At 45.9% G+C, this 12,137-nt stretch overlaps 1 protein-coding gene across 1 annotated transcript in view; it reads left to right on the top strand.

Annotated features, from left to right (window-relative positions):
- Positions 1-12,137, top strand: part of RAD54L2 (RAD54 like 2) — a 91,361-nt gene that overhangs the window by 27,146 nt on the left and 52,078 nt on the right. Inside the window, exon 2 of the mRNA XM_019753294.2 lies at positions 7,027-7,218. Within this exon, the coding sequence (XP_019608853.2) occupies positions 7,080-7,218 (139 nt within the window). The 5' untranslated portion in view covers positions 7,027-7,079. The remainder of the gene's footprint in view (positions 1-7,026; positions 7,219-12,137) is intronic.

Below are 12,137 nucleotides of genomic sequence, written 5' to 3'. Positions count from 1 at the left end.
GGACTGGGGGCTGCTTTAGGCTCCCAGAAGCCTAGGACAGTGGGCCATCCAGGTGGGCCCTTTTCTCTGTCATCCCCGTTTGAAGAGGTTAGGACTCTGTGCAAAGAGAACACAGGACTCACAAGTTGAATGGCAACGTATTTAGCCAGAATTGCTTTTACTCTGGTTTCATCCCCTGTATTCAGAGATCTAGGGACCTTATTTATTTTCCTTTTTTACCACCCTCACTCAGATTACACTGATCTGATGTTTTCATGTATGAGGTGTGTGTGTAGAATTTTTCAGAGCCCAGATTTCTCTAGGGAGTAGCGGCTGTGTCACACAGGCTGCTCAGAGTCAAAGCTGTCATTCCCGCTTTAGCTCATCTTCCCAACTCAGCTGTTTGTTCTCTCTCTGCCCTGCCTTTCCCTGTCCCCCAACTAACTAACTCTCTCTCTCTTTCCTTCCTTCCTTCCTTCCTTCCTTCCTTCCTTCCTTCCTTCCTTCCTTCCTTCCTTCCTTTTTTTCCCTTCAGCAGACTCCACGGAGAATGAAATGAGTCTTTCATTTGCTCCCCTTAGCAGGGGCCTTCTAGAGCTTTACTCCTATGTGTTTAAAACCCCTGCGACTGGCCCTGCGAGTGACCTCTGGGATGAAGGGCCTGAGTCAGGGGATCTTTGAGGGAGGGGAACGCAAGGAACCTCAACCGTGGCCGTTTTAAAGGGGGTGTGGATAGTAGAGATCCAGTGGTAAAAGTAAACATTTGACTTTGCAAATGGAGTATTAACTTAAGTCGTTGAGAAAGTTGGCCATTGATGGTTAATTACATTTATATAACCTGTGTATATCATTTATATATCAGATTAATCTTGTAGTTTTTTATTTGAATATAGTATAGACTATTCAAATATTTTATGTAACATGGTCCTCTGTTTGTTACATTTTAAAAATGCCAATTTTTCTTTCTTTGTGTTACCTGAAAATTTGGGGGAAGAGAACATAGGTCTGTCTTGTCTTAAAACAGCACTTCTCAAACTTTTTGGTCTTGGGATTTGTTTATATTCTTAAAAATTATTGAAGACCCCAAAGAGCTTTTGTTTATATGGATTATTATATTATCCTATTATCTATATTTGCTGTATTAGAAATTAAAACTGCAAAATGAAAAATATTAATTTATTTAAAAATAAGCTCATTATATATTAACATAAACAACCTTTTAAATGAAAAACAACTGTATTTTCCAAAACAATTATAAGAGTAGAATTGTTTTACACATTTGACAATTTGAAAATGTCTGACTGAATAGAGATGGCTGGATTCTCAGGTCTGCTTCTGTGTGTAGTCTGCTGTGACTTAGTTTTTGTTGTTGACTTATTGTATGGCTGAAGTACTTGAAGAATGTAGTTAGAAAAAGGAGTGTTTTAATAGCCTGTTCAGATAACTGTTGGTGCAGTAGTACCCCCTTGTTCGCGGTTTTGCTTGTTGTGATTTCAGGTACCTGTGGTCAACTGTGGTACAAAATCTTAAATGGGAAATTCCAGAAATGAACAAATCATAAGTTTTAAATTGTGCACAGTTCTGAGTCGCGTGATGAAATCTCACGCCATCCTGCTCTGTCCTGCTCCGGAAGTGAATCATCCCTTAGCCCAGTGTAGCCACACTGGACGCCACCCACCTAGATTAGCGGTATTGGTGGTCGGGTTGACTGTCGAGGTGACCCAGGAAGCCCGTGTCACATGCTCATGTCACTCACCTCACTTCGTCTCGTCACGTGGGATTGTGTCATCTCACATCATCGCAAGAAGGGTGAGTTCAGTACAGGAAGATATTTTGAGAGAGAGACCACGTTCACACAACTTTATTATAGTATATTGTTATGATTGTTCTATTTCACTACTAGTCATGGTCGTTAATCTCTTTCTGTGACTAATTTATAAAGTAAACTTCATCGTAGGTGTGCGTGTCAGGTTGGTGCAAAAGTAATTGCGGTTTTTGCAATTGTTTTTAACCTGTTGAACCGCACCAACCGAATATAAGGAAAAACAGTATATACAGGCTTCGGTACTATCTGCGGCTTTAGGCATCCACTGGGGGTCTTGGAATGTATACCCCATGGATAAAAGGGAGCGACTGTAGTTTTTGTTACTGTAGCGACTGTAGTTACTATGCCAAAACTCTGACAAGTGGTAGTTTCTTCAAGGTTAATTGTAATATGGAATTTGAAACCATATCAAGGAAGTTTTTGATATGTTACATTACATTAAAATCCAGTGGCCTATCTTGCACTTTGAGTGACTCTTTAACCCGTGCATGATTTGGACTTTGTGGCTCCCGTAAAGGGTGCTGAGGACCCCAGGGATCCCTGGGTTACCCTTGGAGGACCGCTGTCGTAGAATCTGGAAGATGAGCTCAGGCCCATCTCTCGTGGAGTGGAGTAAGAGGGGTCATGGAAGCTGAGGGAGAACGGCTTTGCTCATGGGCGTGCAGCTAGTGTCCCACGGAGCTGTGGCTAGAATTGAGGTTTCGTGACTGATTCTGTGAAGGTGGTTCCGGCGCCTGACCCACTGCATTGCCTTTTGGAGAGAGTAGTCTGCTGTGGCCGTGTTCCTTAGGGTCCCGAATGTGTTTGTTCCCCTTTCGTTCCTTGTTTTAAGTTCCAAATGCCGAAAGTCTCAATAGATTTCCAAATCAAATATTTTGAGCTATGTCAGTTGAGTGGCTGCTTTGTGTGTAATTAAATGTGTTTTTAATTTTTTTTTTTAATTGGGGAAGGGGTACAGGACTTCACTGGGGGAACAGTGTGTACTTCCAGGACTTTTTTCCAAGTCAAGTTGTTGTCCTTTCAGTCTTAGTTGTGGAGGGCGCAGCTCAGCTCCAGGTCCAGTTGCCGTTGCTAGTTGCAGGGGGCACAGCCCACTATCCCTTGGGGGAGTCAAACCAGCAACCTTGTGTTTGAGAGGACACGCTCCAACCAACTGAGCCATCCAGGAGCTCAGTGGCAGCTCAGCTCAAGGTGCCGTGTTCAATCTTACTTGCAGGGGCAGAGCCCACCATCCCTTGCAGGACTCGAGGAATCGAACTGGCAACCTTGTGGTTGAGAGCCCACTGGCCCATGTGGGAATCGAACCGGCAGCCTTCGGAGTTAAGAGCACGGAGCTCTAACTGCCTGAGCCACCAGCTGGCCCTAAATGTGTTTTTAAGTTAACTGACAGATAATGAAAAGGCGTTTGGGCTCATGGAAGTCGGAAGTACACCCCAGGTCTTCGTCTTGTCCAGCCAGTGGATCTCGGGGACTGGAAGGGTCTCTGGGGTACCCAGTGAGCACTGGGTCTGGACTGAACTTGTTTTTGTTTTGGTCTTTGAATTATATCATTTCTTTGGCTAATGGATTTCTTTGAAGGGGTATTGCATAAAGTTTTGGACTGAATGTTTTCATGCTCTTAAAAGACTTTTTTCCATTGGAAATTGACATAAATGCATGGTTTTGTTTGTCTTCTTAATGGGAAAAAAGTGTGAGAAGCACTTGCTGTGGAATTGCTTTGAGATAATTTGAGGAAATTGAATATAGTACTCAAGGTGACCAAAGTTAATGAGGACGTGGCAGTTAGGAATGGGTTCTTTTACACCAAGGACAGGAGCGGGGTGCTGCCGAGGATGGGCTGCCCCACCGTGGTGAGGCCGCGTGCCCGCGGTTTTCTGGTATCAGCAGGGACTCCCAAGCGTGGTTTGCTTTGGAAACAAAGGTGCGTGTGTGTGTGCGTGCGTGCTCGCGTGTGTGGTCTTTGGGGGTTTTGTCCTCCTGTGTACTCTCCCCGCTGGGTTGTGCCTAAGGGCCATGCCGGTGTGATTAACTCCACGGATTCTTGGCCAGACACCACTCTGTAGACAGGTGTCCTCATCTTTGAACTTCCAGGGCAGAGGAACCTTTCCTTCACTCTCAAGATTGCTCTGAGGGGCTAGACTGGGATTCGCTGTGGGGTTTTTTCATAATTATAATCTCCTTTAGCAAACCCCATATATTAAACTGTAGATAGTAACACATTACTTGGGGATTGAATCTTTGCTTTTCAGAGTGGTTCTCTTTAGAGTTCCTTTAAGTAGCCAATTGTCCAGCTTCATTAAAATAGAATTTGATTCCAGAATTTGTTTTGTGGAATGCAGGTCCTGGTTAAGGTGCGGCACACCCACCAGCCTCTCCGAGTTTCTCTGTTTTAGCGGCAGAACTCCTCTTCCCCGGGGGCGGCAGCCGCGTTCGGGTGGAATGGGAAACAAAAAGCGGGGTGCAGTCTTTCTTATCAGCCGTCCCTCTCTGTCTGTGCAGCAGTTCTGCTGAGAGCTGACTCCTTCAATCAGGATGCCCTCCCGAGTTCTGAAAGGCTGTGCCCCCATGGAAGTGTCTGGGGGCTCGGGGGGGGGGGGGGGCCTTAGAGACAGAATGTAACTGACCCGCTGCTGCCCCCAAGGCCAGCTTTTCCCCTGCTATTGTCCCTTTGTTGCTTTTTTGAAGGAGATCAGTAACAATAAAACCTGCCCCTTAAGTGGTTGGTATAGTTCCTTGTGTCATCTCTGGAAAGAAATTAAGTGGCTCATGGAAGGGAGGGAAAGAGAAACACTAAATTTTGTGGGACTTAAGAAATCCGTCACTTTCCAGTGCTTTCTGTTATGGGTATCTGATGACCTGGGTACTATTTTAAAGTGTCCTCTGTTGTAAAAACATTTTGAGTAGGAGGCTGGAGCAGTGTCTCTCCCCTATTTTAATACTAGTGTGTGTGGTTGTTGGACGTTTAATTGATGTTTACTTCTACCAGAAGCTTGGGCCTGAGGTTGTTTTGAAGATATTTGTTAACCGGGAGCTTGCAGGACACTTTTCCTTGTTATTGCTTACCTCTAAGTGATCATCATTCTTCCAGCACCACACAATTTTTTCTCTAAAATGACAGGCATTCGGATTACCTAAAGGTACTTGCTAATTAAAAACTGTTCTCTAAAAGCCACTCCATAATCAGCCAAGTACCCTGTAAGCAAAACACTTATCTCAGAGCAGCCTGGGAAGGAACGGTTGTGCTCATGACGAACACTGACTTCCAAACCCAGAGTAGTTGCTGATGAATTATCATCATACTCATGTTCAGAAATAAATTTCACTTCCAAAGCGGCTGATGCCTAATTGATTTAATACATCCCATCTAAAACCTGATGAACTGAAGACACCAGGTAGTCATTCCCTCAAAAGATTTGGTCTCTGCTTTGTCACTCGATGAATGATAGCTCAGCATTAGTTATATGAATTTGGATTTGTGGATCACCTCTTTTCACTGTGCCTTAGTGCCCTTAGGAGATGTTTTTGGAAGTGTGTTATTAATGCTAAAATTTTAATTTTATTACTAAATTATTTCACAGCTGTTCTTTGCTTTAGTTGTTTTAAGAGGCGAGGTATGTGACACACTCATCATTCCTGTGGCTTTAAACTGAGCAGTGATCTTAAACTTAAGTTGTAGTTTTCCAAAGCTCCAAAGGAGCCAGCTTGCTTCATTTTGTTTCTGTTTCTGTTCAGGAGAACATAGACATTGTTTCAAGTTGTGTCTGCACCTTGATAAGAGATTTCAGTTCTGGAATAGTTTTTGTGTTGAATAATTAGAGACTTGCTTCAGTTTTTATTTTGGGAGATGGGAGAAATTTTATGATGGCGGGATTGTTGATGTGGTTGTCTGCAGCAGTTTGTCTTGTAACAGATTATTTATCTTACACGCCTGCCCCACATTTATTATGAAAAATTTGAAAAATACAGAAAAAATGGAAAGAACTGGTCCGTGAATGTTTATGTTAAGATTTTGCTATGTTTGCTGTTTCACAGAGCGCTCCATCTAGCTTTTTTACCTTGGTTCCCCACCCCCATTCCCCCACCCCCTGACCCCGCAAGATGAAATGACCTTTGTAGCTATTAGTAAAGTGGAGAGAGAAGCAGACAGACAGACGTGCACAGTACCTGGCACATACTAGACAGAGCAGGTTGGCAAATGAGCAAGTGAATGTGAATGAAAGAAGGATTTGAATTAGGACATGCTTCTAGCTCCAGGATACAAAGAAACAATTCCCAGCTAAATCCGATCCCACAGAGGTCTCCTGTTGGTCCAGGAGAAGGCACGCAAGCCAAAGAAGGCAAAGCCCTTTGCCAGACCGCCTCTCTGCAGCCTTCGGTGAAGGTCAGCATGGCTAACGGAGTTCAGAAGAGGGAGTATGATCCCCAAAGCCTGGTGCAGTGGACAGAGGCTTTTTGGAAGAAACGGATCTGGAACTGAGCCCGCAGATAGGACAGAGCCTGAGAGCAGAGGCGGGCACGGGCGCATTCTGAGCCCTCCACATGCTTTGGAGGAGTGAGAGTGTGATGAATAGCCAGCTGGCCACTGGCAGCCCTTCATTCTGGTGATGGGAGAGTGGACTGTCTTCCTTGTACTGCTCCCTGGCGGGACCCTGGCCTGGTCCAGGCAGGCCCACTCCTGTGCCTGAGCTCACTCTGCTTGGAGCACTCTCCCTCCAGAAGTCTGTGGTTCCCTCTTCCTCCCGGCCTCTGCTCAGTGATAACTTCCCTACCCACCCCGCACCCCATATGAAATAGCAGCTCCTTCTGGCACACGCCCTCCTCCAGCGCTCCCTACCATACTTTGTTCTGCTTCGCACCGTGTCCCCAAAGCCCAGTATAGAGCCTGGGATTATAGAGCCCGTGTGCATGTGTATATGTAGCTACAGAGAGTTGGTCCTCAGGGAATAGTTGGTGCATGAAGGAATGGACACACGGGAATGCTGAGGTCTGTAAGCGTGTTTATTTGGTCACTTGAAGATGTTGTCTAAGCAACTAAGAGAAGCTTGAGCTGGGCCGAGGGTCAGCAGCATGTATGGCAGGGCCAGGGTACTGGGTACAGTTAGCTGGCCCTGCTTAGCAAAGCTCCAGGGAATTCGTCCTTGGCGTTTTCCCTTTGGAAGGTTCCCGCTCCCGAGTGGGTGGAGCCCTTGGTGACTCTGATGCCTGTTGTCCCCCCCCACCAGGACCCCGCAGTGGACCATGAGTCGGTAATGCCCACTGAGGACCTCTGGGAGCCATGTCAGACGAATCCGCCTCAGGGAGCGACCCGGACCTGGACCCGGACGTGGACCAGGAGGATGAGGAGGAGGAGGAGGAGGAGGAGGAGGTGGCAGTGGGGGAGCACGGCCAGGAGGACGGAGAAGACCTGCTGGAAGGTGAGTGCCAGGGAGCCCCGGCTGCCTCAGCTTTTCTTCTAATAGAATTTTGCTGGGAAAGCGTGGTGTTTCCAGTCGGATTTCTTAGGTCACCCATCGTGAGAAGACAGACTGCAAACGGCAGCAACGAGCTCATGGCCCAGGAAATGGATTGTTGTGCAGAAGCCTTGCATTAGTGCGGCAAGGACCTTCAGCATTTACTTAGCTCGTTCGTCTTTGACAGGCATGCAGCCTGAGAGGGGAGCATACCCTGTGTCCCCGAAAATAAGATGTAGCCGGACAGTCAGCTCTAATGCGTCTTTTGGAGCAAACATTAATATAGGATCCTGTATTGTATTATATTATATTGTATTGTATTGTATTGTATTGTATTATATTATATTATACTATACTATACTATACTATACTATACTATTCTATACTATACTATATTATACCCGGTCTTATATTATATTACGTTACATAAGACCCGGTCTTACAATAAAATAAGACCGAGTCTTATATTAATTTTTGCTCCGAAAGACGCATTAGAGCTGATTGTCCGGCTAGGTCTTTTTTGGGGGAAACACAGTACTTGCCCAAGTCATGCAGGGGTCACTGGCAGAATCCCTGTGGTCACACTTTGTGGTCTGGGGGTCATGGACGCATGACGTAGCCGCAGGTAGGTGCGGGGGTAACAGTGAGTGGTGTGAATTTCCTGAAATTACACTCACAGTTCTGCTCGTGTGGACATGCGGGGTTTACTTGGGGAGAGATTCTCAGGTAGGGTCCCAACTCCAGAAAACTGATTGCATCTCCTGCAGCGCCGCTCTGCCTCCAGCTGCTCCAGTGACTGTAAATTGCTCCTGCTGGGAGAGAACTGCACCTCCATAGCTGGTAGGCCCCCTCTGGACACCTGTTTGGTTTGCTCAGCTTGCCAACTTGTTGGAGTAACCCTGGACTTCTTCTTTTTGTCTTTAGTGTTAGACCAGCCGGCCAGCCACAGAGCTGCTTCATTAATTCCAGCCTCGCATGCATGGAACTTAGTTGTCTGTCATTTCCTCTTGACTGAGGAATCAAGTTTGTCTCTTTACAACAGACCATCCTAGAGGAATGGGACCTTGCATTGGGGAAGTACACTCGGCCATTCTCCAGATTCCAGGACGATGAACATGGATCCTCTTTCTTTCCTGATGTTACTCTCATTCTTCCTAACAGCTGCCATGTGCGTCAGGGATCAGTTTTCCCTCGTTTGTGGTGTCTCGAAGTCTCGGCCACATTTCCAGTTCGTCTCTGGCAGGGAAATTACCATTTCATTCCACTGTTAGCTTCTCCAGTTGGAATCTCCCCCTCAGCTGGTCCTGTAGCTCCTTCCTGTGAAGTAGAATGAGTAGAAATAGTGGAAGCCAGTGGTGTGGGGGTGACCGGCAGACTGGGCTCTCGCAGTGCCCCAGTTGCTGTTAGAGTCCCCAGGTGTCTGCAGCACTTTCTGCTTTTTATCATTTGGCTCCTCAGACTTATATTGTCAGATAGCCCTAGAACTCTTGTCAGGTTTAGATTGAATTTTAGGTGCTGCTGGCGAGTATAAAGGAGACACACACACCCACACACACCCGCGCACACGCGCAAGACCCTCTTGTTTCTTGGAATCCTTTCTCCTTTTCAGATTCTTAATTATTCAAAAATTACATGATATGCTTCCCGGGACTTTCCTATTATTTATTTAGAAGTACAAGAATTCAATTGTGATTTGTCCCAAAATAGTGTAGCTGTGCAGCTGGAGTATTTTCAAAAAAGATTTATACAATTTTCAGATGAAATAATTTTTTAAAAATTTGCAATGATGTATTTTCGTTGCTTATGAAGTTCAGAGTGATAAAACATGTCCACAGATACTGTCTCCTCCTCTTGCCCTGCTGGGTAGCTAACTTCTATGTTTCACTGTAGTGTTAGAGCTGTGCAATCCCCCCGCCCCCGCCCAGGAAAAGTGATACTTCTGTTACTTGTGGCAACTCAACAACTCTGTTTTGGCTCTTGAAGCTTTTCTGTCCTCTCATTTTGAACACTGTGCAGTTTTGCTGACACCTCTTCAGTCCTGCCCTCGCTGCCTTGGCCTGCTGGCCGTCCCACAGGCCTGATGGGCAGCGCAACCAGCGATTCTAAAATTAGGAATAGCTATGAATAATCTAGTCTTAGTTGGCATCGTGTGAGGTGGCCCTGTTGTTTTCTTAGAGCAGTGGTTCTCAGCCTAGAATGATTTTGCCTCCCACGGGACAATTTACAATGTCTGAAGACATTTCGGGTTGTCACGACTCTTAGGGTGGGAGAGGAGTGCTGCTGGTGTCTTGTGGGTAGAGCCCAGGGAGGCTGTGAAACACCCTACATTGTAGAGGACAAGCCCCTCCTCCACACAGTTATCCAGCCTCAACGTCAGTCGTGCTGAGGTGGAGAAACCCTTTCAAAAAGGAGACTGTCACTTCAGCCCTTTTTATTTGAGGTTTCATTCCTATCGGATAATAATAGCTCGCTTTTATATTGCTTCCCCATAGTTTACAGAAACATCTGAACAACCTTAATAACTTTTTCAAAGAGCCGTCTTTTGGCTTTGGTGTGCCCCTCTTTTGTGTTTGTTTTCTTTGTAATTTCTACTTTACAATATTCTTCCTTCTGTTTCTTTTGGTTTGTTTTGCATTACTTTCAAGCTTCTTAGGAATGTGCTTAAGCTCATTTCAGGCTTTACCCCCTAATATAAGCATTTAAAACTATAAATTTCCCTTTAAGTACTAGCTTTGTCCCCATAAGCATTTTGACACACTTTCTCCTACTTGATTGTCTTGATAATCCTGTGTGGTGGGTGGGAGGGCAGATACGTTATACAGATGATGAAACTGAGGTCAGAAAGGCGAGTGGCTCTCTCTGTAGTTTAGCTAGAGTGGCCTTCGGTTTCCAAGGCAGTGCTCCGTTTTTAAACCCGTACTGCTTCTGAGAGCACAGATCGTTTAGTTCCCTTGCTTGTGATGTGTTTGCTTGCTTTCTTTGTTCTCTGAGGGAAGAAGGTGATTGGTGACGTTGTGGAGAAGAGATGCGCAGACGATTAGAAGTATAGCGGGAATAAAGTCAAAGGAGAAGGGAAAGTATGCAGGGCCGGAGCCCGGGGAGCTGTCTTATCTGGTGTAGAAGCCGACACAGTAGGCGGATGACCAGAGCGGACCTGGAGTGGTGGGTGACCTGCGGTCACATCGCCGAGGAGTTCAGGCAGCGTGGGCTCTGCTGCCTTTCACTGAGAAGCATCCATAGGCCTTTGCTTTTAGGACTGTTGTCCTAGCAGTGGCCAGAGAGATGGCCTGTACACAGGGGAGGCCAGTTAGGTCTCTGGCAGAACTTGGAAGAGTTAATGAGGTTGTGAACTCTTGGCGTCAGTTGACCTGCACAGGAACAGTAAGTAGTCAGGTTTGTTGCAGTGCGATTTACAGGACTTATTGGCTATGTGGGGCCGGTTGAAGAAGGACTAGGTAAAGCCTGGGACGATGATGAAACCTTTACAAAGGTGTGAAGATTGGAACAGGGAGTGGATGGGGGCGTTAAAGATATCTTGAGCTTTGCCACAGTAAGTTGGGGCGTTGTCTCCCCCTCGACCTTTGCATGTTGACCGCTAGGATTTTAGTCTAGGAACTGGCTGTGACAGAACAGAGAGGCTTTGGCTACTGGGGAAAAGCACCATGACTTTGTCTTCAAAAAAATGGGATGGAGGGTTGCCGGGTGGCTCAGTTGGTTAGAGCGCGAGCTCTGAACAGCAGGGTTGCCAGTTCGACTCCCACAAGGGATAGTGGGCTGTGCCCCCTGAACACGGGACCTTGAGCTGAGCTGTCACTGAGGGCCGGATGGCTCAGTTGGAAAAAAAAAAAAAAAAAATGGGATAGACATAGTGCTTTCCCTTTAGAACATGATAGGGACCCATGGCATGTAATGAGAAATTTTAGCTTTGGGTTTTCTTTTCTTTTTTTTAAATTAAAGTTTATTGGGGTGACAATTGTTAGTAAAGTTACATAGATTTCAGGTGTACAATTTTGTATTACATCATCTATATCTCACACTGTGTTTTCACCACCCAGAGTCAATTCTCTTTTCATCACCATATATTAGACCCCTTTTACCCTCTTCTAGAGCCCCCCTAACCCCTTACCCTCTGGTAACCCCTAGACTATTGTCTATTTTTTTGAGTTTTTGTTCCTTCATTTGTTTGTCTTGTTCTTTTGTTGTAGCTTTGGTTTTTCATTCCCCTGTTTTTCCTTTCTCTTGATGTCTGTACTGGGCTTTCTCTTTTCTTCTGGAATGATGGGGAAAGTTGAGTGTCAGCACCTTTGGGGTCTGTCGTTATTAGAGACAGAGGCTCAAAACCTGATCCCCCCTGGAATTGACTTTCCTTATGCGGTGGTTTTTCTGGCTCCGTATTTGCTTCTAGCTCAGCTTCAGGTCCAGTCTCTTGTCAGGCACATTTCAGACACCTCAGGAGAAAAGTTGGAGCAGCTCTGGTTTAAGTACGTCAAGATCTGGACGCAGACTGGCTTGATGGGAACATCTTTTCAGAACATACAGGCCCTCTTTCTTCCATATTGTCTATTTTATATGGCCTGTCAGGATAGCAGGACCCTAGAATTGCAGATAGATATGTGGCATGCTTCGTCCCTTCTGGGACCTACTTCACAGCCTCCTTGTTGACAGAAAGCCTCCTCTATGTCAACTTAGGCCTCAGGCTGACCTCCTTTACCTTGGACCACTGGGTGAGTGAAGCTGGTCTCCTTCTCAACCCCTGGGTCTCTGACTCTCCTGCAGTGAGTTTGCTTTTTGCTTTTTCTCTGACCCCATTCTACTTGTCCTCTTTGCTTGCAATATAAAGAATCAGGGATGAAGTGTTCTAGGCAGAGGGCCAGAGCAAAGGC

Source organism: Rhinolophus sinicus, linkage group LG10, assembly GCF_036562045.2.
Source record: "Rhinolophus sinicus isolate RSC01 linkage group LG10, ASM3656204v1, whole genome shotgun sequence".
In the NCBI taxonomy this organism is placed as follows: domain Eukaryota; kingdom Metazoa; phylum Chordata; class Mammalia; order Chiroptera; family Rhinolophidae; genus Rhinolophus; species Rhinolophus sinicus.
The sequence above is the reverse complement of the archived record's forward strand: the minus strand, read 5'-3'. Positions and strand labels throughout refer to the sequence as shown.